General features: G+C 32.4%; 5 protein-coding genes across 15 annotated transcripts; 3 read left to right on the forward strand and 2 right to left on the reverse strand.

Annotated features, from left to right (window-relative positions):
* Positions 1 to 1,046: 1,046 nt before the first annotated feature.
* Positions 1,047 to 6,374, forward strand: LOC108102359 (LIM domain and actin-binding protein 1). 6 transcript variants are annotated; one of them, XM_041818591.1, is made up of 10 exons: positions 1,047 to 1,135; positions 1,925 to 2,077; positions 2,279 to 2,371; positions 2,483 to 2,628; positions 2,955 to 3,115; positions 3,441 to 4,097; positions 4,158 to 4,288; positions 4,348 to 4,824; positions 5,904 to 6,043; positions 6,099 to 6,374. In XM_041818591.1, exons 2-10 carry the CDS (start codon positions 1,961 to 1,963, stop codon positions 6,211 to 6,213), a joined length of 2,037 nt encoding a protein of 678 aa, XP_041674525.1. In that variant the 5' UTR covers positions 1,047 to 1,135; positions 1,925 to 1,960; the 3' UTR covers positions 6,214 to 6,374. The 6 variants fall into 6 exon arrangements, with proteins under 6 accessions (XP_041674525.1, XP_041674523.1, XP_041674524.1 ...); XM_041818589.1 differs by having other exon boundaries at positions 1,072 to 1,173; XM_041818590.1 differs by having other exon boundaries at positions 1,090 to 1,193.
* Positions 6,304 to 11,222, reverse strand: LOC108102360 (phosphatidylinositol 5-phosphate 4-kinase type-2 beta). Of its 2 annotated transcripts, XM_017207260.2 has the most exons (10): positions 10,991 to 11,222; positions 10,681 to 10,838; positions 10,524 to 10,621; positions 9,389 to 9,638; positions 9,205 to 9,335; positions 8,977 to 9,145; positions 8,447 to 8,598; positions 8,295 to 8,389; positions 6,569 to 6,633; positions 6,304 to 6,509 (listed from the first exon to the last, which is right to left on the reverse strand). In XM_017207260.2, the coding sequence occupies exons 2-10, from the start codon at positions 10,816 to 10,818 to the stop codon at positions 6,393 to 6,395; spliced, it is 1,215 nt and encodes a 404-aa protein (XP_017062749.1). In that variant the 5' UTR covers positions 10,819 to 10,838; positions 10,991 to 11,222; the 3' UTR covers positions 6,304 to 6,392. The 2 variants fall into 2 exon arrangements, with proteins under 2 accessions (XP_017062749.1, XP_041674528.1); XM_041818594.1 differs by lacking the exons at positions 9,389 to 9,638; positions 10,681 to 10,838; positions 10,991 to 11,222.
* Positions 11,223 to 12,016: 794 nt separating this feature from the next.
* Positions 12,017 to 18,927, forward strand: LOC108102358 (microphthalmia-associated transcription factor). Of its 5 annotated transcripts, none has more exons than XM_017207255.2 (9): positions 12,017 to 12,396; positions 14,040 to 14,379; positions 14,433 to 14,552; positions 14,611 to 15,045; positions 16,063 to 16,083; positions 16,461 to 16,620; positions 16,682 to 16,923; positions 16,978 to 17,142; positions 17,202 to 18,927. In XM_017207255.2, exons 1-9 carry the CDS (start codon positions 12,221 to 12,223, stop codon positions 17,766 to 17,768), a joined length of 2,226 nt encoding a protein of 741 aa, XP_017062744.1. In that variant the 5' UTR covers positions 12,017 to 12,220; the 3' UTR covers positions 17,769 to 18,927. The 5 variants fall into 5 exon arrangements, 4 of the variants coding, with proteins under 4 accessions (XP_017062744.1, XP_017062747.2, XP_017062745.2 ...); XM_017207254.2 differs by lacking the exon at positions 12,017 to 12,396 and adding an exon at positions 13,355 to 13,957; XR_001772165.2 differs by lacking the exons at positions 12,017 to 12,396; positions 16,978 to 17,142; positions 17,202 to 18,927 and adding an exon at positions 13,334 to 13,957 and having other exon boundaries at positions 16,465 to 16,620; positions 16,682 to 16,798.
* Positions 18,928 to 21,454: 2,527 nt separating this feature from the next.
* Positions 21,455 to 22,096, forward strand: LOC108102307. The gene is made up of 2 exons (XM_017207067.2): positions 21,455 to 21,485; positions 21,545 to 22,096. Exons 1-2 carry the CDS (start codon positions 21,474 to 21,476, stop codon positions 22,040 to 22,042), a joined length of 510 nt encoding a protein of 169 aa, XP_017062556.1. The 5' UTR covers positions 21,455 to 21,473; the 3' UTR covers positions 22,043 to 22,096.
* Positions 22,097 to 23,680: 1,584 nt separating this feature from the next.
* LOC108118552 (ADP-ribosylation factor 2) lies at positions 23,681 to 24,652 on the reverse strand. The gene is made up of 4 exons (XM_017231304.1): positions 24,503 to 24,652; positions 24,108 to 24,370; positions 23,915 to 24,040; positions 23,681 to 23,857 (listed from the first exon to the last, which is right to left on the reverse strand). The coding sequence occupies exons 1-4, from the start codon at positions 24,567 to 24,569 to the stop codon at positions 23,771 to 23,773; spliced, it is 543 nt and encodes a 180-aa protein (XP_017086793.1). The 5' UTR covers positions 24,570 to 24,652; the 3' UTR covers positions 23,681 to 23,770.
* Between the last annotated feature and the right edge of the window lie 1,141 nt (positions 24,653 to 25,793).

The raw sequence follows: 25,793 nt of genomic DNA on the forward strand, positions 1-25,793 counted from the left end.
TCAAGAAATTCAGTATAACATTTAACGAGTCATATACGGGTGTGATTCAATTCTGTTCTTAAATTAAAAAAAAAATATATCAGTTGACTGTACATGTATTGTTAAACCCGTTACTTGTAAAGTAAAATGGTATATTGTATTCTTTGAAAAGTATGTATATATATAACTGGTCTGGATTAATAGCAGAGTCGATTAAGCTGTTTTCGGAAACGTTGAGATCTCGGTAACTATACGTGAATGAAAGTTGTGACGAAGCTTGTAGTTTTTAATAATGCCCCTAATGCGTATTATTTTTTCCCATCTGGCCACGCCCACTGTAACGTCCAAAAAACGCGAAAATCCAAAAAACGCTGAGATCTTGAAGATCTATAAGAGCTAAAATGTAGCGTAGCATCCGTATTCTAGAAATGTCAACGTAGCTCGTGGTGATTTTTATTTCGACCACGCCCACTGTAACATTCATAACATTAAAGTTTATATTTTGATTTAATCTTATATAATATTTTATGCCAATACATATCAATTTACCAAAAAGTTTTCAGATCGGAACTTTATTTCGCGATTTTATAATAAATTTTATAATAAACCTCACAAAGGAAGTGACAAAAGGTGGGCATTGTCAGTTTCTAGTCCCTAGCAAAACGAATATGTATTTAAAAATTGGATAAAACAGTAACGGGTATCTTATAGTTGCGGCTCTCGGCTATAGCGTTTCTTTAATTTTTTCAAATTAATATATTTACTTCATCTTGAATATTATAGCTTTTATTTATTTGTTATTTAGGCCAGTAAATAAACAATATTTATTAAAAACTCAACCGCGTGTTTATTCACCCTCTTCAACATTGAAAACGTAAATTTTATTTGAATTAATCTTTTTATATACCTTAAAAATTTAGTGACTTTTCTGATGGTCTTTAAATATTTGTTTTGATTTCAAAATAAGAATTTTATTTGTTTAATAAGCTTTTAAATACTTTTTGTGAGAGCTTTTTCTCATTTAAAATTAACTAAACTTTGTATATTGTATCTATACACATGCACAAAATTTGAAAGACTTAAAAACTTTTAGAGTATACATAGGAGCAGTTTATATTATTGGCTCTTCAACTTCGGAACGACAGTCTTTATTTCAGTAATACTAAAAGCGTGCTGTGCTAGTTTGAAGAATTTGTAATGATTATAAAACAATAGTAAAACATTTTATATTTATCAAATACCTCTTATAAATTTTAATAAGCTTAATAAGTTATGGTGCATAGTTTAAAAACAATACACAGAAGCAGTTCATATTATTGTCTCTTCAAATGTCTCAAAATGACGACCTTTATTTCAGTAATACAAGAAGTATAGTGTGCTAGTTCAAAGAATTTGTGTTGATTATAAAACATTAGCATAACGTTTCTGATTAATCAAACAACTTTTTTTAATTAAAATAAGCTTAATAAGTTATTGTGCATAGATTGCAAACAAAGATTACAGTAATAGGAATACAAATAAATGCGGTTTCATTAAATAGACATTTTATATAAAAAATTAAAACACAAAATCATTTTTTCGCTTATGATTTTTTCATACTTAAATGTAATCCCGCCTTGTTACTGCAGACACATAATTGCACATGTGTGCATGTGTGTATCCATATGTTCATTACAAAATGAACGTGAACACACACAAAAGCTTCCTAATTATATATATAAACATCCCAGGTATAAAGATCATAAATATATTTTTATCTATTCCAAAAAGCACTTAAATGTGCACTAACAAAATGGATTGAAGCCCACAATTAAACGAATTTTAATAAAAAAAAAATTTACTTCAATTTTGTTTAAAGTGAAAATCAATACAAAGAATTGAATATATATTTTGTATATTTATGTTGATATCTTAAATGTTTTTATCTGTGTACGAATTGATTTAGAGCACTAGAATAGACGGAAAGTGCGAAAAAATCAACATGGACACTCTAAACACAAATATTACGTTTGAATCATCGGAAAATAGTTTACCATCAAAGAAAGGAAAATCGAAAAAATCTAAAACTACGAAATATGATAGCCAAAACATAAATATGGTAAGACAAGTACACAGTTAAGAGATAACGTTACATATACGAATAAATATTGATATTGACATAATTAGTCAAAGCGGTCTACCTGTGAGGAACACAGATGTTTTACTTAAAACAGCCTATTAAATTATTTAATTAATAAATATATTTTAATTCCTATTTGTATAACATCTTAAAAAATTCATTTTCATATTATATTTATAGAAAAAAAGTTTTACCAAATTTGATGAACTTCAAAAACGTAATCTGATTCATGTACGTTCACGAGATTCTAAAAAAGCTCAAGAAGTTTTTCGAGTAAGCTAAGTATCATAAAGATAAATTGATTGCATTACCACTTTATAAATATTCAATATACATATTTTTCTCGCAGTATTTAAATTACATTTTTAATTTACATTTTATTAGTCTACAACTGCTGAGCATCCTGACAGATGCCGTCAATGCAATAAAACGGTATACAAAATGGAGGAAGTCATTCTTCAATTGAAAACAGGAACGACTATTTTTCATAAAATGTGCTTACGTTGCAAGGATTGTGGCAAACAACTTAAGTAGGTACCTAAATGACTTATTGCAGTAGGCATGACTCATGGTTATATCGACTTGGCAACTTGGTCGGAAACGCTTAGTTCCACCTATGAAATACTTTTCGATGAATTCAATATTCTATGTTGCTCTACGAGTAACAGGTATATAATATTGCATGAATTGGGATTGATATCCATGTATTTTAGAGATGTAGGATATTATGAATTTACACAAAAGCCACAAAAATACATTATTAATATATACAATAATAAGCTAAGAACTCTAAAGTATTTAATGTTTTGAGTTCGTTACCCTTTGTATAATTATTTATACATTGTGACATCCCCAGATCTGACAGCTATAACATCCATGACGGAACTTTTTATTGTTCTATACATTTTAAATCTATCTTTTCACCGAAGATAGTTTATGAAGAAATTACTACGCGAAAACCAGAGCTAATAATACGAGAGAATCAACCAATAGAATTACCACCGGATGTCGCAAGAGGTAAAAATGTTAATTTTCATTATTACAGGTACCTTAAAGAAGTCTTGCTAAAATCTACAAAATGCTTTCCCAAAATTATTAATGTTAGTGATTTATTTTTTTTAATAGCTATCGAAATAACAAAAAAAATTTACAAGTTTGGCTTAAATGAAGGTATTATATTTTTGTAAATACCAATGTACCATACAACATTTTTAATCAGTAAAATATTTCACTATTTATTTAGAAATTAATTTTTAAAGCGTAATTGGGACTGGGAAAATCATTACATGATACATTATATGATGAATAAAAGAAATTTTTTTGAACTCAATTAATATTGCAGCATCTGACAAACCCAGTCTTGGACTTGATGAACTTCAACAACTTGATGTGCGCTCAAAATTTAAGGTATTCGAAAATGGGTGTAAGGAACATAATAATAATCTACAAGAACGTCAAGATAACATAACACACTGTAATGCTATAACACAAAATAAGTCAATACGGTCCACGCTAACCAAACTTCAAAAGCTCGGGATAACTAATTCAGAACCAAGAAAATTATCTGATATTAACACCAGAAATGATTTGAATACCGATGACGAAAGCGATACTGATATATTGTACTCCAGGAAAGATATTGAAAGAGAAAGACCTCAGGGCTTGGGAGACGCGATGAACGATATAAGATCGAAATTTGAGCACGGTCAGGCTATGTTAAAAGAAGAACGTCGCGAAGAAAGAAAACAAGAATTACAGAGTATAAGATCTCGATTATTTTTGGGAAAGCAAGCAAAAATAAAAGAAATGTATCAATTAGCTGTTGCTGAATCAGAACAACGAGGTAACTCGGTGGGTAAGACGTCGGATATTAATGTCATTACGGCCACTCAACAAATCAAGGATCGGTTCGAGAATGGCGATGTTTTTAACGATAATAGAATCCAATCAAAAGAGCCCATTTTTGGAATGCAAGCAGATGAGAATGTTTTTGAATCTGGTATGGATAAACAATAAAATATTTATACCTTGCTATATATTTTATTTATTACTTATACAGCAATTAGTAAGTCATCCCGAAGTATTTTTATGGAGATGGATGCCAATATAAGTTCCATATCAAGCAAAAGCTGTGTAAAAAATGTTCAGTCCGATAAAAAAATATTATATCATAATCAAATGTGTCAAGAGGTAAGCCCAAATTAAATATAACAACACGTATAATTTATAAATTGTTCCAAAACATTTAGAATTCGAACGTTGATGTTATAAAATCCGATTCAAAACAAGAAGAAGTCAAAGTCACCACTGAAGAGTTAGCAAAAAGGTTTAAATTCTTCGAAGAATACTCCCCGGATGAAAAAAAAAAAAAAAAATTTTGCATGACACCGCCACGTGAGGATGTTCAGAATTTGCTCGCTATTGATTTGGACACGGATGTATCACACGACTTATTCGATGATACCGTTTTGAATAATACGAAAACCACGACAACAATTTTAACAAAGTTTCGCGAAATGGAAGAACAAAAATTAAATGATAAGAACAAGGAAAGAAACCCAAAACCATTAAAGTGCTTCACTCCGCCACCTGAAATTGATAATCATTTAAAATCAGATACTGAGGAGGATAATTATAGTGATAGCGAGCAAAATAGCGATGACGATGAAGAAGAATTTGAAAATGTTCCTCCTAACTCATATCACAAGGATGAAGCCCTTTATGAGGTAATCTCATTAACTTAAATGCTATACAAAAATTGTACACAATTTTTTCAAAGTTCCAATAACTTAACGCTAAGGAAACATTTTTTATAAAAAAGGCATGCACATAAGTAAGAAGTGAGCTGTGAAGCGATCCGCAGCGCAAGATATCTTAAACTGCAAAAGGTACAAAGTAGGGATTAAGGATACATACGCAGAAATTTTTTTTAGGTTAACCAACCCCAATTAAAACAAGAGGAAACGCTATAGTCGAGTGCCGCGACTATAAGATACCCGTTACTGTTTTATACAATTTAAAATATTCATTTTGCTAGTGGAAATTCACAAGGCGCCACCTATTGTCAGACAAAGCATGTTGAGTTTTGGGTGTGGCTTGATCGGAACAATTCGCATTGGGAGCATCATAAAAATCTACATGCTAAATCCGAGCTTTCTTCACTTATAGTTAACGAGATATCAGCTTTTCTAGAAAATGCGATAACCGTCCTTTTAAGATGTGCTGGCATCTCAAGATTATACATACTTAATTTCTTGCTCTAATAGTTCCCGAGATTTCAGCGGTTTTAGTTTTTCTTAGATTTGTGGGCGTTAGAGTGGGCGTGGCAAGATGCTGTAAAAACTTGCGCTGCGTAGGGACCTCAAGAATCTTCATGGTTTACTCAACTGTGTATCTTTTATAGTTCCTGAGATCTCAGCGTTCATACTTAGAGACGGACAGATTCATCCTAAACAAGAATATATATACTTTATAGGGTCGGAAACGCTTTCTTCTACCTGTTACATACTTTTCAACGAATCTAATATACCCTTTTACTCTACGAGTAACGGGTATAAAAATTTCCAAAATTATTACATCATTTTATAAGAAAACATATTAATACATAGATATTATTTACATATTGACCACTGGCCGCTTTTCAATTCAGATTAGGTTATTTTTTAAATCTGTTTTCTTTTTTTAATTTTTATGTTTTAAGAAATTGCGTTTATATTCTCTATACTCACACTATCAGTCGCTCCTTGCCTTCACCTGTTCCAAATTCTGCGGCTCAGATAAAATATAGCTTTTTATTATTTTAAAGGCTCAAAATTCAGCTCGGGCTAAACAATTGCGAGCAAAGTTCGAAAAATGGCAAATTAACGAAATAGAGCGCGAGCTCAACGAAGGACGGGAAAACGTTTCGAAGCTCATTTCAAATGAATCAATTGAAAGTGCAAAAACGTAAGGCTCTTACGGTGTTTAAAAAACATTGCATAATAATATCAATCTATTTCAGAATACGGGAACGCTTTGAAAATTTAAACAATTTTGACACTCATCTGGAAAATACACAAAAAGCTGAAATAAAACGATTTGTTGTGAGTGAAAAAAAAATAAATCAAAGTATTTGATTTATCCCTTTATTTTGGTAACACGATGATCTTTAAATGACGAAATATCACCAAAAAGCGATTTGAAATAAAATTATGGACCCCCAGAAGCTTTGAAATAACATCTTACACTTTATATATCTTATATAAATACATTTTTGACATTTTAAATGTGACAAATACAATGTGGTTATATTTATTTATTCTATAGCCTTATCTATAAATTCCAAGAATCGTTTGGCATATTGTTCGGGGTCGCATGTTGATATACCATCAACATTACTGCCGTATTTAACGGTTTTTGCTGCTTTAGCTGCCTAAAATAAAAAAATTATTAGTAATATATTAATTATAATAAATGTAAGCTTTCAAATACCTGTTTTTTTACACCATATTGAGTAAGCACGTCAATTATTGCTACAAAGTATATTTCGCGTTTTTCTGTAACAGAAAATGTAAATAAATATTGAGCAATATGAAAGAATAATAGGTATCAGTTTTTAAAGTAAAAACAAGAGGAAAAGCTATAGTCGAGTGCCGCGACTATAAGATACCCGTTACTGTTTTACACAATTTTAATATATTCATTTTGCTAGTTAAAATTCCTCAAGCGCCACCTATTGTCGGAGAAACCATGTTGAGTAACTGATAGTGACGTCACTGCCCATATGAGGCCTTATAATATAAATTTCTTCATAAATAGGAAAATAATGATCCGAATTGAAAAATCTTTGGTAAATCGATATATATTAACAGAAATAAGTTATACAAGGTCAAACTAAAGCATTCATTCATTCATGTAGCTCTTATAGTTTCCGAGATTTTTGCATTTTTGGTTTTCCGGGATTGGTGGGCGTGGCTAAATGGGAAAAATTAATTTGCATTTGAAGCATCATAAAAACCTACATGCTTAATCCGAACTTTCTGTCGTTTATAGTTACCGAGAAATCGGCTTTTCTAGAAAATGCGAAAACATACGCCTTGTGGGCGTATGGGTGTCGCCGGATAGTAGTACTACTATAAGATACACTGGCATCTAAAGATTATAGATTCTATATTTCAACTTTCTACCTCTAATAGATTTATGGGCGTTAGCGTGGGCGTGGCAGGATGCTGTAATAAACTTGCGCCGCGTATGGACCTCAAAAATCTGTCTGCTTAATCTCAACTCTGTGTCTCTTATAGTTCCTGAGATCTTCATACGGACGGACGGACAGACGGGCATGGCTTAATCGCCTTCGCTATTGATACTGATCAAGAATATATATACTTTATAGGGTCGGAAACGCTTCCTTTACTTGTTACATACTTTTCATCTTATCTTATCTCATCGAATCTAATATACCCTATTACTGTATGAGTAACGGGTATAATATAATACAAATTTTATTTCCCGAACAGAAAACGGGTTGGCAAATCCAATGGTATTAGTATGGTAAACAAATAAAACAAATACAATAACAATACAATAAACAATAAAAAAACAATATTATTCATTCATTATTCATACATAACCCGCTTTTTGGATTTTCGTTTGTTGTGGGAGCTAGAGTAGGCGTGACAAGATGCTGAAATAAACTTGTGCTGCGTAGGCATCTTAAGAAACTGCATGCTTTATTGTATATCTTATACGGACGGACATGTCATAATCGACTCGGCTTTTAATCCGATATTGATATATATACATATATGTTTATGTATAAGGTCGGGAACGCTTTCTTCTGCTTGTTACAAACTTTTCAACAATGAATACAACATATCCTTTCACTCTACTATTAACGGGAATAAATACAACAGCTAAACTAGTAGGTACACATAACAGACATGGAGTTAGTTTTCGTTATCAAATAGACCAAAATAAATAAAACCTTTAATTATGGGCTGAAGGGACAAACTTATTTTAATTTAGACAACCTTTATAATTTTATAACTTAACATAAACCGAAAGTCTAAATGTTACCATTATTATAAAAAGAGAAGTGCACAAATATAAAAAGTTTTATAAGGGGTTTCGTTTAACATGACGTGTTATATGGTTAATTATTTTAATTTACTGGTTAAAAGCTAAGAAGAAGATTAGGAAAAGTGTAACCTTAAATTACCTTCAATACTTGGAATGTCATATATATCAACTTCGTAAACGACTTCTTTATATTGTGCTCCCCTTGGAGAATCAGGTGGAGTGTTATACGTCCAGCTAACACAAAAAAATACTTAAATATAATTGACTTTAAATTAAATCATTTTTATTTACCGTTCGCCACTATCACATTCCTCGCTCTCGCTGTTTTCACTGCGACCGGCAGCTGGAACATTATCCCCTTGTAATGCTTCCTCCTCTGCACGCACGCAATCGTGCACGCCAACCAACAAAGAGTAGTCCATAATATGCAACTTGGTCAAAAGCTTTATAGAAATGTTTAATTATATTAGTAGAAGTTCATAAAGAATCTACAATATTTTTTCGTCACAAACTTGTTTATAGCGACTGCGTTTATTTGGGTACTACTTCTTTGAATAAGAAAATTTAAAATAAAAAACAAGAAGCGCTAAAGATTGTTTTTCATTTAGGTATTCTAAGATTTAACTAACATATTTATTTTGAAGTTGTGCATTGCTTATTAACAATCATCAGAAGAATATGAAACAAGGACGCTGTAATTTGCGGATTGTAATCCGAAATTTGTAGATTTTACCGTACAAAGAACGGACACAACAAGAAACTTAAATCAATATCAATAAATATTGTAGTTATTATGTATGTTATATTATTATTATGCTTACATCCACATCGTTGTTCAAGGTTTCCATTAGTTTTTTTTTAGCTTCCTTTCCAATGTCCAATTTTACTTTTTGTTTTATAAAATCATTGTCCTTCAAAGTCGGCAATTGCTTTTCTAGTTCCTTTTCGGATGCCTCCCTATCCACGGTACTGCCTTTTAAATCAAATTTTCTATAAGATAAAAGTTTTAATTTATATATGATCAGCGTAAATATTAATATAATTCTTACTTGTGAATAGTTAAATGAGAGCTAAAAACATTCCTCATAACAACGAAGTAATATTGCACGCTCTCTACAGTTACTCGATACATTCCCAAGTATTGTGGTAACAATGTTTTTCCGTGTCTTTCAACAACATACTAAAAATTGTGATAATGGATACTGATATAATTTAATTTAATTTTTAACTCACCGGGTGATATTGCTTTAAAAATGCGTGCATACGCTCAATTTCTTCAGATGTTAAACTTTTAATTATAAAAAACCTATCATAACTTTGATAAAACTGTGCCCCTGACTTTCCAGATGAGTCAATTCGTAATGGTTGAGATCGAGTTAACGACTCGCGGTAATCAACATCGTCAACTCCAAATCGTTCACGTAGATTTCGAAACACGAGGGGGCAATATTCTTTTACTTTGAAATGTGACGGCATGTTTTCTCTTAAAAGTTAAAACCATCAATAAAATATTACATTATTAAAATTTTCTTATTTTTATAATACCCTTGCAGGTATTAAATTTTTAACCAGAAGCTCGCAACGCAATAAAGCGAAGCTTATATACATATGTATATATATTTTTAAACAAGTTAGTATTCTTGATCCAAGTCCATATACCCATTCATCTGTTTCAATGCAAATTAACAACTTTTTTAAATTCAGATACTTTTAAAATGTAAAAAATTAAACGAGCGGACAAATCACTTACAGTTGCTTGCAGAGATAACTCAAAAACATAAATGCTATATTTTGGGTATTGATATTAAAATATTTAATAGCTTAATTAAACATTTTTAGCATAAAAACAATGCTATTCCTAACATAAGATTTCCAATAGAAAAGACCTAAAAAGATTGCTATTGGAAGCAATTTTCTATTTGCGAAAATCTCTTTTGAAACAATCAGAAATAGGCCTTCTTCAACGGGAACTCGCCTTTTGAATGTCCCAAAAGCAAAAAAAGAACAGAAAATATCAAAATATGAATTAAGATTTTTGCGTTAGCGTAGGCGCAAAATAAAATAAAAAATGTGTTTTTATGTTGAAGTTGAATGTTAGCTATTTAAATGTTAACAAAAATTTTTGAGTTATAATTCTTAGATACACTGTGTAGGAGTCATAAAAAGCCTACAAATACACTATTTACATATAAAAAAAATCTCATAAATGGAATAAACATTTTGTATATTTATAGACTTAAACGCTTTACAAGTACTTTCTTTAAAAAAAAATTTAAGACGCTTTAATAATTAACATGACTTGGTTATAACTGCAAGGGTTTATGAAATCGGATAGCCGAAGTAAGCTTTAATTTGTTTATTTTCTTACTTATTAAATAAGTGATTGTCCACCTTGATTTTTGAATAAGCACGAAAGTCGTCTGGCAGAAGCATTACAGGTATGTTAACGTGACTTAATTCATTAATCTGAAAGTAAATATAAATTTGATGATCCTTGCTTCCTTGATTAAAATAATAAAACGTACAGTGTGATTTATTCCCCACATGAACACACTTAATATCGGTTCATTGGCTCTAAATAGTTTAACCTTTTGATGTTTTACCCTAAAATGCTTTTTTTTCAAAATGCGTGGCTGTGATGTCGATGAGATCTTCTTATCCATAATTTGGCTGATGAATACGACTTAAAAGATCAAAGAAATTTAAATATAAATAACAAATTTTCAATGTCACATAATTACGAAGCGAAGCATTCAGAATTATATAGATATATATGTACAAAGTACTTAAGTATTTAAGACTTAACAGAATCAATTAACAAACACATGTACATACATATAAATATACACAGCTGTAATGTATTTGTTTACTAATTTATATTAACAAGTCGGCACTGCTGGTATTGAATTTGCATATCCTTAATACTTAATGCTCGGTGCATTCAAAATAAATACATTTCGCTTGTAAAATTAATATAACTGCCTATTTCTTCATAGACCTAATTAATCGTGACTTGCTTTTGATGAGAAAAATGTGTAGTTTACATAAATTTACAGACAGAAAAAATGTATCGATACATTTAGATATTTGGTATTATATATATGTATTCATGCATCTTTTTGGTTGAGCATTGTAATACCAAAATCCAACAGAACACAGCCTAGCGGAACGGTTGGGATTTTTTACATCTGTTTTTTTCCTATAAGGCTCCCAGTTTTAGCTTGTTTATACTGTTGTAAAGCAATCACCTATGTTATTTTTTCTTAATTCATTTGAAATATATTATTAATAGCATTTTCAAACATAAATAAATTTTAAATAGCCCAGTAAAAAAATTGGTATAATTTTGGACATGCTTTTATATACATTTTTTTTTTAAACATATATTTTCCTGTCCGTTAATTTGACGGTTTTTACAAGAGGATTACCAAGAACGTTAGATATTTTCGAATCAATATGACGGCAGCTTATATCAAAAGCTAGATGATGAAAAAGGGAGTCAGATCTATGTAGGTCGATTAAATAAAAGCTTCGAAATAATAATTTCCCTTGCTTTCGTTGTAAAATTATAAGGATATTAAAACCTAATAAGTAATCATAAATCCTTCAACATACACGCAGGCCCAATATACTTATATAATACAAATACATACGAATACAATACGAAATTTCAAGACAAAAACTTACCTTTATCGTCATAGTTTATTATTTTTTTTGCAAGAATATGGGATTTATGTATGTATGTATAAACATATGTACATATGTTCACCACACAATATTAATACGATTGCTTACTGACATTTCTCTCACCGCTATTAAAAGCACGATATATGTATATATGTACATCTTCATAAATATACATATGTATGTGCGATCGCTTACTGTCATTTTCTCACCACTATTTAAAGCTCTAGCCATGTTATGAAATTTGAGATATTCATAACCACTTATCCGCCTGTTCGGCTGCATGCTATATAGTTTAAAGAATATTAAATTTGTTTTAATTTAGTTATTGGAGTCAGTATAAATATAAATAAACCTATATATAGTTCTCTTTTTTCAAACATGACGGAATCTGGAATCGATTTGGGCTTTGATATGGAGTTCGATCTAAATATAAGCCTGTTAAATGATAACGAGAATATGGATTTTTTACCAAATGTAACTGTAGCAGGCAATTCTGAAAATGTGGAGTTCTATAAATTAAAGTCATCAACGCGCTGCTTACGGTCCGATGACATGTAAGTAGCTTCTGAAAGGCATAAATGTACATAAATTAAGAGAATTTATAAATTATATATGTATGTACATACATATTTACATATATTAATGTACGTTTTCTATGGGCAAGCTCATGGTTATTTTAATTTTTAAGATCAATATTACATACATAGTATATGTACATACATACATATGTATGTATTTCTGAAAGTACACCACTTTACATACCTATGCACATATGTATGTACATACATATGTATATGTATGCATGTGCACAAGCATGATATTATTTGATGTGTAATTAGCGCTATATTATTATCTTATCATACAAAAACATGTACAAACAACAAATACGAAATTATGTATACATATTTATATATGTGCGTAGATATGTTTATACACACGCACATATAAATTATATTTATACATAATATGAAAACTTTATTTTTATGTACATTGTATACGCGTATAAACTATAAATTATAAAAAATATATAAAGAATTAAAAATTTGAACAATCAATTATAAATTTTAAATTTACAAAATATACTGACTTTTACACATTTTTGACTTAACTAAATATAAATTGAGAGAAATATGAAAGTAATGTACTGTTGTTTGCAATTGTGCGGACTTAGTGTCTGAAATGTATTTTACATAAAACAAAGTTGTATACATTTTAACCCAGCTGTTTACTTAATAATTTATACATACATATGTATCTTTCTGTATATATATATATATATATATATATTTATATTATATATATATATATGCATTTATAACGATCCCAAAGTGGCTGGGTGGTTTTACAATCTATGTGTTAACTTTCGCTCAACGCCTAAGTTATAAAATAATTATATGCCATTTTCTGAAAACTATTCTTTCAGAATTTGAGGAATAAATAATGTAAGAATGTAAAATTCATTTACGCTATGATTCTCTCAGAGAGCCAACAATAAGTAGATACAAATTGAGGAACCCTACATTTTTGGCATCATTTAGTCTTATTTTACCAAAGAATGCGTACAAGAGGCCTTTTTTTATTTGCTAGATAGATACAAGGTTTAGGTCATTCATATACTCTAAACTGTTTGTCAGTCGTTACAAAAATGTTTACTTACTGGAGCAAAAAAAGTATACCAAGCAAAGTTGATATGAAAAAAACAAAAACTATAACCAAATGTATTAGACCAGAAGAAATGGATAAGGAAAAGCCGGAACAGCCGACTATTAATACCCATGTCCTGGAGTTTCAAGATTTTTTGAGGCGGGTTCAAACTTTACAAATGTCTCATATAGATGCAAACGATAACCAAGTTTTAACAGGCAATCGGTACAATATTGAAATCGGCGAGGAACTGCGGGAAGCTAACAATATTGGCCAAAAATCATCAGTACTACGATCCACTAAATGTGATTGTATGCCTATGCCTGCAGCCAATGTACGTGTAACTGTTGGTATCGATAAAGATTTAGAAATGATTCTTGAAATGGATCCCAGTATTGTAGATTTAGGTGACGTTGGTATTGCCGAAATGGCAGGGCCGCGCCTAGTGGGTTTACCTCCACTTTCGGGGGGGTAGGTATTTTGACCTTGTTTGGGGTCTTACATTTAAAGTCTTTAAAAAATGTGTAATTTTTAATATAAAATAAATTAACAGACCGACATTCAAAACTGCCACTCCCACTTCACGAACGCAACTCAAGCTTCAATTACAACGGGAACAACATCAACAGCAGCAGCAACAACAGCAAATTCAACAGCATACACTGGATACGGCAGACCAAAAAATGCACATATTATTTGGCAATGGACAGGGATCCATAGAATCGGAATTTATCGATAGCGGTAGTACCAGCGCTTGTGGCAGTGGATCATCCAGTTTAGAACAAATGTCACAATTTGCGCAAATGGATAACTTAATCAATGCGTCAAATGCAGTTAAATTAAAAGTTCCTCTTCAAAGTATTGGTGTAGATGTCCCACCCCAAGTGCTGCAGGTAACAGATATCATAAAATATATTAAATAATTCTTAATAAAAGAGGATTACAGGTCAGCACAGTTCTTGAAAACCCGACCAGATATCATGTTATTCAAAAGCAGAAGAATCAAGTGAGACAATATCTGAGCGAATCTTTTAAACCGTCTATATGGGGCTGCAATAATACCGACGTAGGTATCATTTATTTAGGATAATAAATGTAATTAAGATATTCTTTTTAATCCGTAGGTTAAAATGGAAAACAACTCATCGGCGATGATCAATCTTCAAGGTTCATCTTTAGAAAAAGGAATTTGCCTCCCATCGGAGCGTACCAACAGTTTTGGATCCGATACGGCTGTTATTGCTAAAAGATCGATGAGTTCTAACGACTCAATGGCTAATTCCCCGTTTTCTGGTACTTTTCCAAGAAATGATAACTTGAATCCCAATGAGTCAATATCATTAGCTCATGGTAACGAAGTTTCTGGAGAATCAGCAATTGCACAAAAAACCAACCAGTTGGGATATGTAAAATCTAATTCAAACCTAAATGTATCTACCACGCGTACTTCTTCGGGAATGATTAATTCCATTAAAATATCTAGTACAGCAAGTTCTTTACAGTCTACTTCAGCCCCCATTTCGCCGAGCTTAAGCTCGGTTGCAACAAGTGCCTCAGAGGTGAGTTTTATAGTGAATTATGAATTCACTTTTTTTAAGACAAGAATAGTTTTTGAATGAACTTTTTTTAAAGGTATTCATTCGAAATGTGTATATATAAACAAATACAATGAACAAAAAATTAGTAAGCCAAACTTTGGATATAAAATAAAAAACAAGAAGCACTCTAAGTTGAGTGCCGCGACTATAATATACCCATTACTGTTTTACACAATTTTAAAATATCCATTTTGGTACTGAAAATTCACAAAGCGCCACCTATTGTCAGCATGTAGAGCAACTGTTTTCCCTGGTTTTCTGGGTGTTAGGGTGGGCGTGGCTGGATGAAAAAAATAATTAGCATTTAGGGCATCACAAGAACCTACATGCGTAATCCAAACTTTCTATTACTTATAGTTACCGCGATGTCAGCTTTTCTACAAATTGCGAAAAATACTTAGTTTTAACTTTCTAGCTCTAATAGTTCCTGAGATTTCAGCGATTTTAGTTTTTCGTGATTTGTGGGTGTTATAGTGGGCGTGGCAGGATGCTGAAATAAACTTGCGCTGCGTAGGGCCCTCAAGAATCTTCATGCTTAATATCAATTTAATATCTTATAGTTCATGAGATCTCAGCGTTCATACGAACAGACGGACGGACAGACGTACGTGGCTCAATCGACTTCGCTATTGATCCTGATCAAAAATATATATACTTTATAAGGTATTCCTTCTACCTATTATACCCTTTTTAACGTATACCTTTTAATCTACGAGTAACGGGTATAATAAGTAAGCAAAGATTTGATATAATTAACAAAAAAATTTTATTTTTATTTTAAAAGGCATTGATAAAAATCATATATGAACCACAAAACAACTTGAACACAGTTTTGGAAGATTGTAATTTGAGTTAGTTACCTTTCACGGGTATAGGAAGTTTTATCTTGATAGCATATTATTGTTTATTCAACTTTGTTAAATATGTTAATTAATGGAAAAACCTTTTATCTTAATTATAACTGTTTATATTTTACAGCTACCATCATTCGACAGCGATGTAAGTATTAGCAGAAAGAAGAAGGAGGAACAAAATAAGGAAGTTCTTACACAATAACATTACCCGTTATTACGATTGCCAATTTTAAATATAGTTCACGGCACATGCTAAGGCGTATTATCCTAATCTTATCATAACATGGCTTGCAACATGGCTATACTGTCTTGGGTGGTAATCTACATTAAGAATAAGTTCTTTGTGTTTCTTTCCTTCATTTTCCTTCACTCTATGATTAAAGTAATGTTTTAAATACAAAAATATTTTTTAAAACAAAACTTACATAAACAAGGGAATATTTTTTTTATAAACGTATATGTTTAATTCAATATATGATTATTAAATATTTTTATTTTATTTGAAACCTAATATCGTTTTAGCCAGATGACCTTTTTGATGATATTCTGCAAAATGACTCATTTAATTTTGATAAAAACTTCAGCTCTGAACTTTCCATTAAACAGGAGCCTCAAAACTTAACTGACGCTGAAATAAATGCGTTGGCAAAAGATAGGCAAAAGAAGGACAACCACAATATGAGTATATTTAAAACATTTTAATGTTTTCTTTAGGAATGATATAATACCTATATTATTTTCAGTTGAACGGAGGCGTCGTTTTAATATCAATGATAGAATTAAAGAACTTGGTACTCTTTTGCCAAAGGGCAGTGATGCTTTTTACGAAGTTGTTCGAGATATTCGTCCAAACAAAGGGACAATCTTGAAGTCCTCTGTTGACTACATTAAATGCTTGAAACATGAGGTGACTCGCTTAAGACAAAATGAGTGTCGTCAACGTCAAGTAGAGTTGCAAAATCGAAAACTTATGTCTCGAATTAGGGTAAGTATAATCACCTGAGAATAAACGTTGTAATCTAACATATACTTTTTCAAGGAGCTGGAAATACAAGCAAAGTCCCAGGGAATTTCTTTATCAGAATACCACCCTCCATCAGCTTCGGCACCCACACAAGCTAACGTGTATCTTAAAAACTCAAGTCTATCGCCTTCTGTTTCCCGAAGTCGTCGATCACTGTTCGACCAGCCCATAGAGAAAAAGGTAAGTTTGAGCGTATAAAATTAATTTTCTATTTTTAAATAACTTGTATTAAAATGTAGGTGATAAGCATTAGCGATGTGAATATGGGAATGAATCAAATTGATGAACTCATGGAGGATTGCAAGCATCCAGTTCAAGGCGGCGATCCAATGTTGTCTTCACACAGTCACATGCAGTCTGCTCCACAATCGCCGAGTTCAAAGCCAATGGATTATGGAAGTTTTGAACCACAAAAAATCTCAGAGGCTGATGCTGTACGCCTTTTTAGGGGCAAGACAAATTTATTAATAGATGACTTATGCAGTATAAACTGCAGTACTTCATGTTTTATTCAGAACCAATTGCCCAAACACCAGGGACGCCCCAGTCATTGCCATCCACCCCGAGCAAAGGAAATTCACAGTTTATCTGATTCAGCCACAAGCTCTGAGTTTAGCAGGCTTGAACAATGCGAAGATCCACTGCTGTCATCTTCCCATAGGTCACTGGGAACAGTAGACGAAGACCATCATAGTTCTATAGATATGTCTGCGGTAATGATAAACGACTCCTTTTCCTCTTTGGCAGATGATAACAACAGTGAACCCATGCTTCTTACTCCTGACACCTTAGATATTGATTTGTAAACTAACAATATTTATGTAGAAATGATTATAGTTTACTTGTGTCATTTTTTTGTGGTTGTATGGCTCAGACTTAATTTGTAACAGATAACAATATATAATAACAAAAAGTAAAACCACTATAGATTTTTGTAAACTATGCAAATAATTGGATCTATACAGATTTCATTAAATAAATGGTAGCCTAAACATAAATGTTGTATAGAACCGGTATAACCAACTATATTAATTTCTACAATATATTAATTTCTTAAGTTCTAATAATTTTAAGGAACTGTGAGGAAACAAATTATAATAATAATAAGCAAAAAATCATAGATATACCCAAAAATATAAAAAAAATAATCATTAAAGCTATTAAGTTTTAACCGTGCCTACCATGTTCGAGCTATATTTATTGCCATTATATCTTAAGCGTAAGCGTTTAGGAGAGAAAGCACAACCACAATAACCCTATATAAAAAAATAAAAACAAAGTATAACCAAAGGTTATAAATCATTTTGTTAACAATATTATTATTATATTTTTTACATTTATTCTAAAGTTTCGAAATTTAAATCAAATGATAAACGTTTGTTTTTTCAATACCAATACCATGTTCTCCATACTCTTTATTAAAATACCACTGCGTTGAAAGTGTTGTGATAAATATTTGTATTACCAATGACAAATGTATTATGCGTAAAATATAAATGATAAGTGATCTTTTGTAATAATATATAATTTTCTAAATTTGATAAATATATATATCTACATTGCAAATTTTAATAAATTGTCATGCCTGTTGTCAAAATAATAGTTACCACAATCGCAAATCTCTCCTTATTTTAGAAAAAAAATGAAAATATGAATACCAGCTTCTTTTACGTTTTCAAAAAAATTATTTTATAACTAAAGAAGTTTTTATTTAACTTTATGGTTACCATAATGATATATATATATTTGTAAATGTGATTTCGGTAAAATGTACTCTATAATGTCTTAGTTATAATTTTAAAATTTCAAAATTATGTACTTGACCTGACCTTTAGTCTTTGTTCATCTGCATCAAAATTAGTCAATTTGCAGCAAAACTACACATATTAAATTTTTCTGAATGGATCAAGGTTTAAAATAATACAATGTGCTATACTTATAATAATAATAAAAAGCCAAACGGTATCTATATCTATATTGGGCTTTAGAGTAGGCTATACGTAATACCAACACATCATATATAGTTACTAAATAACGCTGACGCCATTTTTCGAGCTTGGTTGGGCGTAACAGTGGTCGGGACCACTTTAAGATGCGGTACCATTTCAAGATTATTCATGCCTAGCCCCAACTCTCTAGCTCTAATAGTTCTTGAGATATCAGCGGATGCTGAAATAAACTTGCGCTGGATAGGCATCTCATCTCCAATCTGCAGGCTTAATTCCTTTGTATCTCTTATAGTTCATGAGATTTCAGCGTTCATACGGACGGAGGGATAGACGGACCTGCCCTAATCGGCTGGGCTATTGATCCTGATCAAGAATATATATACTTAATAGGGTCGGACACGCTTCCTTCTACCTGCTATACCCTTTTCAACGAAAACAATATACCCTTTTAATCTACTAGTAACGGGTATAATAAGTAAGCAAAGATTTGATATAATTAACAAAAAAAATTTTTTTAGATTAAAAGGCATTGATTAAAATCATATATGAAGACAAAACAACTTGAACACAGTTTTGGGGGATTTTAATTTGACTTAGTTAACTGCGCGATTATAGGAATTTTTATCTTAATAGTATATCATTGCTTATTCAACTTTGTTAAATTGTTAATAAATTAAAAAACTTTTTAATTTAGTTATAACTGTTAATATTTTACAGCTACCATCATTTGACAACGATGTAAGTATAAGCAGAAAGAAAAAGGAGGAACAAAATAAGGATGTTCTAACGCAATAACATTACCCGTCATTACGATTGCCAATTTAAAATATAGTTCACGGCACATGCTAAGGCATAGTATCTTAATCTTATCTTAATATATACAATAAAAGTCTGATTTAAAAAGAATGATCGACCGATAAGTAATGACAAAAATAATATAATGGCGTTTCCTTCATTTCCTTTCATCCTATGATAAACGTAATGTTTTAAATACAAAATTATTTAAATTAATTATTTATTTAAGCAAAACTTTTATTAATAAGGGAACATTTTTTATGAAAGTATATGTTTAATCCAATATATGATTATTTAATATTTCATTTTATTTAAAACCTAATATCGTTTTAGACAGATAACCTTTATATACTGCAAAATGACTCATTTAATTTTGATAAAAATTTTAGCGCTGTACTTTCCATTAAACAGGAGTCTCAAAACTTAACTAACAATAAAATAAATGCGTTGGCAAAAGATAGGCAAAAGAAGGACAACCACAATATGAGTAAATTTAAAACTTTTAATTATTAACTAAAAGAGCTAGAAAGTTAGGCTTAAGAATACGTATTTAAGGGTTGCCACTGCAACTTCCCACCAGTTTTTATCCAGCCACGCCCACTATAACGCCACAAACCGCGAAACACTCTGGCGTCAATAATAATATTATGAATGCCTTCGTTTGACATTGTACAACTTATTTCTGTTAATATCTATCGATTTACCAAAGATTTTTCAAATTGGAACATTATTTCGTTATTTATAAAGAAATTTAGGTTATAAGGCCTCATATGGGCAGTGACGTCACTATCAGTTACTAGACATGCTTTCTCCGACAATAGGTGGCGCTTGGGGAATTTTAACTAGCAAAATGAATATTTTAAAATTGTGTAAAACAGTAAATGCGAATTGTTTTTTTTTTCATTTAGTCACGCCCACCCTAACGCCCACAAAACCCGAATAACCAAAAATGCAAAAATCTCGGGAACTAAAAGAGCTAGAAAGTTAGGCTTAAGAATACGTATTTAAGGGTTGCCACTGCAACTTCCCACCAGTTTTTATCCAGCCACGCCCACTCTAACGCCCACAAACCGCGAAACACTCTGGCGTCAATAATAATATTATGAATGCCTTCGTTTGACATTGTACAACTTATTTCTGTTAATATCTATCGATTTACCATAGATTTTTCAAATCGGAACATTATTTCGGTATTTATTTATTTATTTAGGTTATAAGGCCTCACATGGGCAGTGACGTCACTATCAGTTACTCGACATGCTTTCTCCGACAATAGGTGGCGCTTGGGGAATTTTAACTAGCAAAATGAAAATTTCAAAATTGTGTAAAACAGTAACGGGTATCTCATAGTCGCGGCACTCGACTATAGCGTTTCCTCTTTAGGAATGATTAAATAATGAGGCGTCGTTTTAATATCAAGGATATAAATGAAGAACTTGGTACTCTTTTGCCAAAGGGCAATGATGCCCAAACAAAGGGACAATCTTGAAGTCCGCTGTTGACTACATTAAATACTTGAAACAGGAGGTGATTCGCTTAAGACAAAATGAGTGTCGTGTCGTTATGCCTCGAATAAGGGTATGTATAATCACCTGAGAATAGACGTTGTTAACATACACTTTTTCAAGGAGCTGGAAATACAAGCAAAGTCTCAGCGAATTTCGTTATCATAATACCACCCGTCATTAGCTTCGGCAGCTACACAAGCTAATGTATATCTTAAAAACTCAAGTCTATCGCATTCGTCGATTACTGTTTGACCAGCCCATGGAGAAAAAGGTAAGTTACAGCGTATAAAATTAATTTTCTATTTTTAAATAACTTGTATTAAAATGTAGGTGATAAGCATTAGCGATGTGAATATGGGAATGAATCAAATTGATGAGCTCATGGAGGATTGCAAGCATCCAGTTCAAGGCGGCGATCCAATGTTGTCTTCACACAGTCACATGCAGTCTGCTCCACAATCGCCGAGTTCAAAGCCAATGGATTATGGAAGTTTTGAACCACAAAAAATCTCAGAGGCTGATGCTGTACGCCTTTTTAGGGGCAAGACAAATTTATTAATAGATGACTTATGCAGTATAAACTGCAGTACTTCATGTTTTATTCAGAACCAATTGCCCAAACACCAGGGACGCCCCAGTCATTGCCATCCACCCCGAGCAAAGGAAATTCACAGTTTATCTGATTCAGCCACAAGCTCTGAGCTTAGCAGGCTTGAACAATGCGAAGATCCACTGCTGTCATCTTCCCATAGGTCACTGGGAACAGTAGACGAAGACCATCATAGTTCTATAGATATGTCTGCGGTAATGATAAACGACTTTTGTTGATTTTTGTAAACTCTGCAAATAATTGTATCTATACAGATTTCATTAAATAAATGGTAGCCTAAACACAAATGTTGTATAGAACCGGTATAACCGACTATATTAATTTCTACAATATATTAATTTCTTAAGTTCTATTAATTTTGAAAATCTGTGAGGAAAGAAATTATAATAATAATAATCAAAACGAGGATGGAAGCTAACTTCGGCAAGCCGAAGTTTTAATACCCTTGCAGATTTCACGAATGAAAATTTGACTAAAATAGAAACAGGAATTAAAATGCAGTTTTCACTATATTGTTCCTATGGGAGCTATAGGATATAAACAGTGTTGAAGCAGACGGACATGGCTCAATCGACTTCGCTATCGATCACGATCAAGAATATATATACTTTATAGGGTCGGAAACGCTTCCTTCTATCTGTTACATATTTTTCAACAAATATAGTATACAAAAAAAAATAGTGTAATTATGAGTTTCAATAAAATTACAAGACTATTACTTCAACTTTACAGCTTATCGAAAAAAATTTTAACATTATCTTGCAATAAATAGCTTTGTGCTCCCAACAAACATCTTTTCAGAGGCTACCGTGCCTATCATATTAAAATCAAGAGAAGTGATAGGTGTGAAGGGCCCAAGTAAAAAATAAAGCGATTAAATCTCCCCTAAAGTGATTATAGAATTTCCGAACTGTGCAGTAAATCTGCTCACCACGATATTCAAAAGCATGATGAAATTGGGCTATTATCCGTAACAATGGAAAAAGTCTGTAATGACCATGGAAAGGACAATATGGGCCGATCAGTCTCCTGCCGCGCCTATCGAAGATATTTGAAAAGCTGCTCCTGAGTCGTATAAAGCAACACCTACAGTGCCATAATGCTGAATTGAATCCCCTCCGAGATACAAAATACATTTGAAAGTCGAGAGTATTGTTCCGCAGTCTTTCTGGATGTCGCACAGGCCTTCGACCGCGTCTGGCTGGATGGCTTAATTTATAAAATTAAAACCTTGCTTCCACAGAACACCCATAAAATACTGGAGTCATATCTTGTGCATAGAAGTTTCGCAGTACGATGTACGGACTTCCTCTCCGAATACCTCAGGGTAGCGTGCTTGGAACAACACTATATAATTTACACAGCAGACCTTCCGATAACCAGTCTCACAACAACGTCAACATTTGCTGATGATACTGCCATTTTAAGTCGATCAAAGTGCCCCATAAGAACTGAGAACTATAACTGGTCCTCGTGGTACATACGGAATGAAAACATTCACAGAGATTTAAATGTGGGATCTGTTAAAACGAAATCGAAAATGTAAATGCGAAATATACGATCAAGCTACATGCTCTTCTAAATAGGCTTTCGCGGTCTCTAACATGGCGACTTACGGCTCCGGAGAATAGATCTCCCCACCCAGCAACAACAGCTAGGGCCGTTCTCCTAAAAAATTAATTTTTAAATTTATGTATTAGGCTATGATTTGAACACTTGTTGCCAGTCTCGAAGACAGATGATTCAATAAATAAATACCGAAATTACAAAAAAAAACATCTTGCAAAGGAAATATATATTCTTAAGGTGAACATGATACATACCTAACACAAGTTCTGCACAAAAGTCGGAACGAATTTCTATACATGTACAAGTTTATTTGGGGTCTAGTTTTCAGCATTGGACAATACAAATACTTATCTTAAAATTTATTGAATATTTTTAAATTATTTTTTTGCCAATTCAGCTGAAAGCCAATCTAGTCCTTCATATAATCCGTGACCCTGGGTAGCGCAAGTAGCTTGAATAAACCACTAAAAAAAATAAATATTAATACTATAGTAAAATTAAGACGTAAAACTCATATATACGTGACGATTCCTTAATTGGTTTAGGTGTAACTTGTCTGTTAGCTCGGCAGCTGTCATTGCGTTAGGTAGGTCCTGCTTGTTAGCAAAGACTAACAGAACAGCATCTCTAAGCTCGTCCTCCTGAAGCTAAAATTGCGAAAAAATAGAGGATTGAGGGCAACGTTGATAAATACTCTTGAAATAAACAAAATACCATGTTCTGTAGTTCTTTTTCAGCTTCATTGATACGATCACGATCGTTGGAGTCCACGACAAAAATCAAACCTTGTGTATTTTGAAAATAATGACGCCACAATGGACGAATTTTATCTTGGCCGCCAACATCCCAAACGGTAAAACAGATATTTTTATATTCTACAGTTTCAACGTTAAATCCAATAGTTGGAATGGTGGTGACTATTTCTCCCAACTTTAATTTGTATAGTATAGTCGTTTTTCCCGCAGCATCCAATCCAACTATTTAAAAAATATTTCAAGTTTTGCGTTATTTGCTGCTTGTTATTATTAAGGAATATACGACAATAATAATCTAATATTTATGGTATTGTTTTCAGACAAAAGGATCCGTATTTCATTTCAACGACTTACCCATAAGAATACGCATTTGTTTTTTACCAAACAGACGAGTCAGAAGGCTAGATATCGTTAGTCCCATTTCGTGTTTAGGAGTGCTATATTTTGTGTAGGTTCTACTTTTTTCAGTAAATTGACGTGTAACCTAGTCATTCGATTAGTGAGGCCGTATATTAAAAAATGTTAATAAACAAATCTTTTTTAATATCGCCTAGTACTTAAGATGTTTGTTTTGATACAATAAAAGGGAACACAAAATCCGAAATACCCGATACACACAACCGCTGCAAAGAATAGATGCACTATTTTGCAAACAAATAAACTGCAACAGGAGCAAGAAGACAACTAAAGCTCTCTCGAAGTATCATATATCAAATGTTAATTTTTATTTAACCTTTAATAAATTCGAATAGATAAGGTTTTTTTAAGTTCAAGAAAATATAGGAGAATAAATTTCTGATAACATCGATTAAAAAGCATTTAACTTTTTTAAAATAATAATAATTTAGAATAAATGTCCAAATACCCAGATATAGCTTAGGCGTATTGGCGACTGCGGTTCCTTCTTAAAAACCGCATGATGTGGGAAGATGCAAGAACTACATGCCTATTCGAGGAAGTTCTCTTCACTTAACTGCTTCTACTGCTCACCGCAGACGCTATTGCTTAAGCAAATTTGCCGTTCCAACTGTAAGAAGCTTTTGAGCGCCATCTAATGACATCTTCCTAGAACCACAGCTGGATCTATGTATGTGGTAAAGGGCAACCATACTACGTAACTGCTGCAGAGGTCTCCTTCCATGGCTAAGGAGCGGTCTGGAATGGTCTTGACCAATGCCTCAATGCCCAAAAACACTAGATACAGTGTAACTGAACTGTTTCCCTCACTCCTACCGCTCGTCCTTATATAGACGAGCGTGTATTCTGGGCTATTGCTTTGCCGGGCAACCCGATCCTGGTGTCAGCAACATGATTTGCGACTCGAACGGGATTGGCCAGTGAGAGCCCTCGTATATAGTCCCAACGCTGTTGCACGAAGCTGAGATTGGAAAGCAGGAAGAAATCGAATTGAAAACATATGCAAAATCAAGTTCTACTGAAAAATTATGACTGATTTCAAAATACGAAGATTGAATACTTGCAACGACGACCGCCCTGGACCCATCCCAAAAACAGATGCTCGGTTTCTAGACCGTTTTAGATGCAGGGACTGTGCTACGTGTTCCGATACTATGGTTGTCTCAGATCCTTGATCGACCAGAGTCCGAGCTTCGTTCGGCGAGCAGTGAAGAAATGAACTTTAAAC

This window comes from Drosophila eugracilis, unplaced genomic scaffold (genome assembly GCF_018153835.1).
Source record: "Drosophila eugracilis isolate 14026-0451.02 unplaced genomic scaffold, ASM1815383v1 contig_340, whole genome shotgun sequence".
NCBI classification, from domain to species: Eukaryota; Metazoa; Arthropoda; class Insecta; order Diptera; family Drosophilidae; genus Drosophila; species Drosophila eugracilis.

Coding starts and splice junctions, on each gene's coding strand:
- LOC108102359 (XM_041818591.1), top strand. CDS start 1,961: ATGGACACTCTAAACACAAATATTACGTTTGAATCATCGGAAAATAGT. Junction 2,629..2,954: donor GATTGTGGCAAACAACTTAA/GTAGGTACCTAA, acceptor TGACATCCCCAG/ATCTGACAGCTATAACATCC. Junction 4,825..5,903: donor AGGATGAAGCCCTTTATGAG/GTAATCTCATTA, acceptor ATTATTTTAAAG/GCTCAAAATTCAGCTCGGGC.
- LOC108102360 (XM_017207260.2), bottom strand. CDS start 10,818: ATGGATAAGAAGATCTCATCGACATCACAGCCACGCATTTTGAAAAAA. Junction 8,599..8,976: donor CCTTGAACAACGATGTGGAT/GTAAGCATAATA, acceptor ATTTCTATAAAG/CTTTTGACCAAGTTGCATAT. Junction 6,634..8,294: donor TGACATTCCAAGTATTGAAG/GTAATTTAAGGT, acceptor TTTCTGTTACAG/AAAAACGCGAAATATACTTT.
- LOC108102358 (XM_017207254.2), top strand. CDS start 13,488: ATGTTTACTTACTGGAGCAAAAAAAGTATACCAAGCAAAGTTGATATG. Junction 15,046..16,062: donor TTGCAACAAGTGCCTCAGAG/GTGAGTTTTATA, acceptor TATATTTTACAG/CTACCATCATTCGACAGCGA. Junction 16,084..16,460: donor TACCATCATTCGACAGCGAT/GTAAGTATTAGC, acceptor ATATCGTTTTAG/CCAGATGACCTTTTTGATGA.
- LOC108118552 (XM_017231304.1), bottom strand. CDS start 24,569: ATGGGACTAACGATATCTAGCCTTCTGACTCGTCTGTTTGGTAAAAAA. Junction 24,371..24,502: donor ACAAATGCGTATTCTTATGG/GTAAGTCGTTGA, acceptor TTTTTTAAATAG/TTGGATTGGATGCTGCGGGA. Junction 23,858..23,914: donor ACCAATTAAGGAATCGTCAC/GTATATATGAGT, acceptor TATTTTTTTTAG/TGGTTTATTCAAGCTACTTG.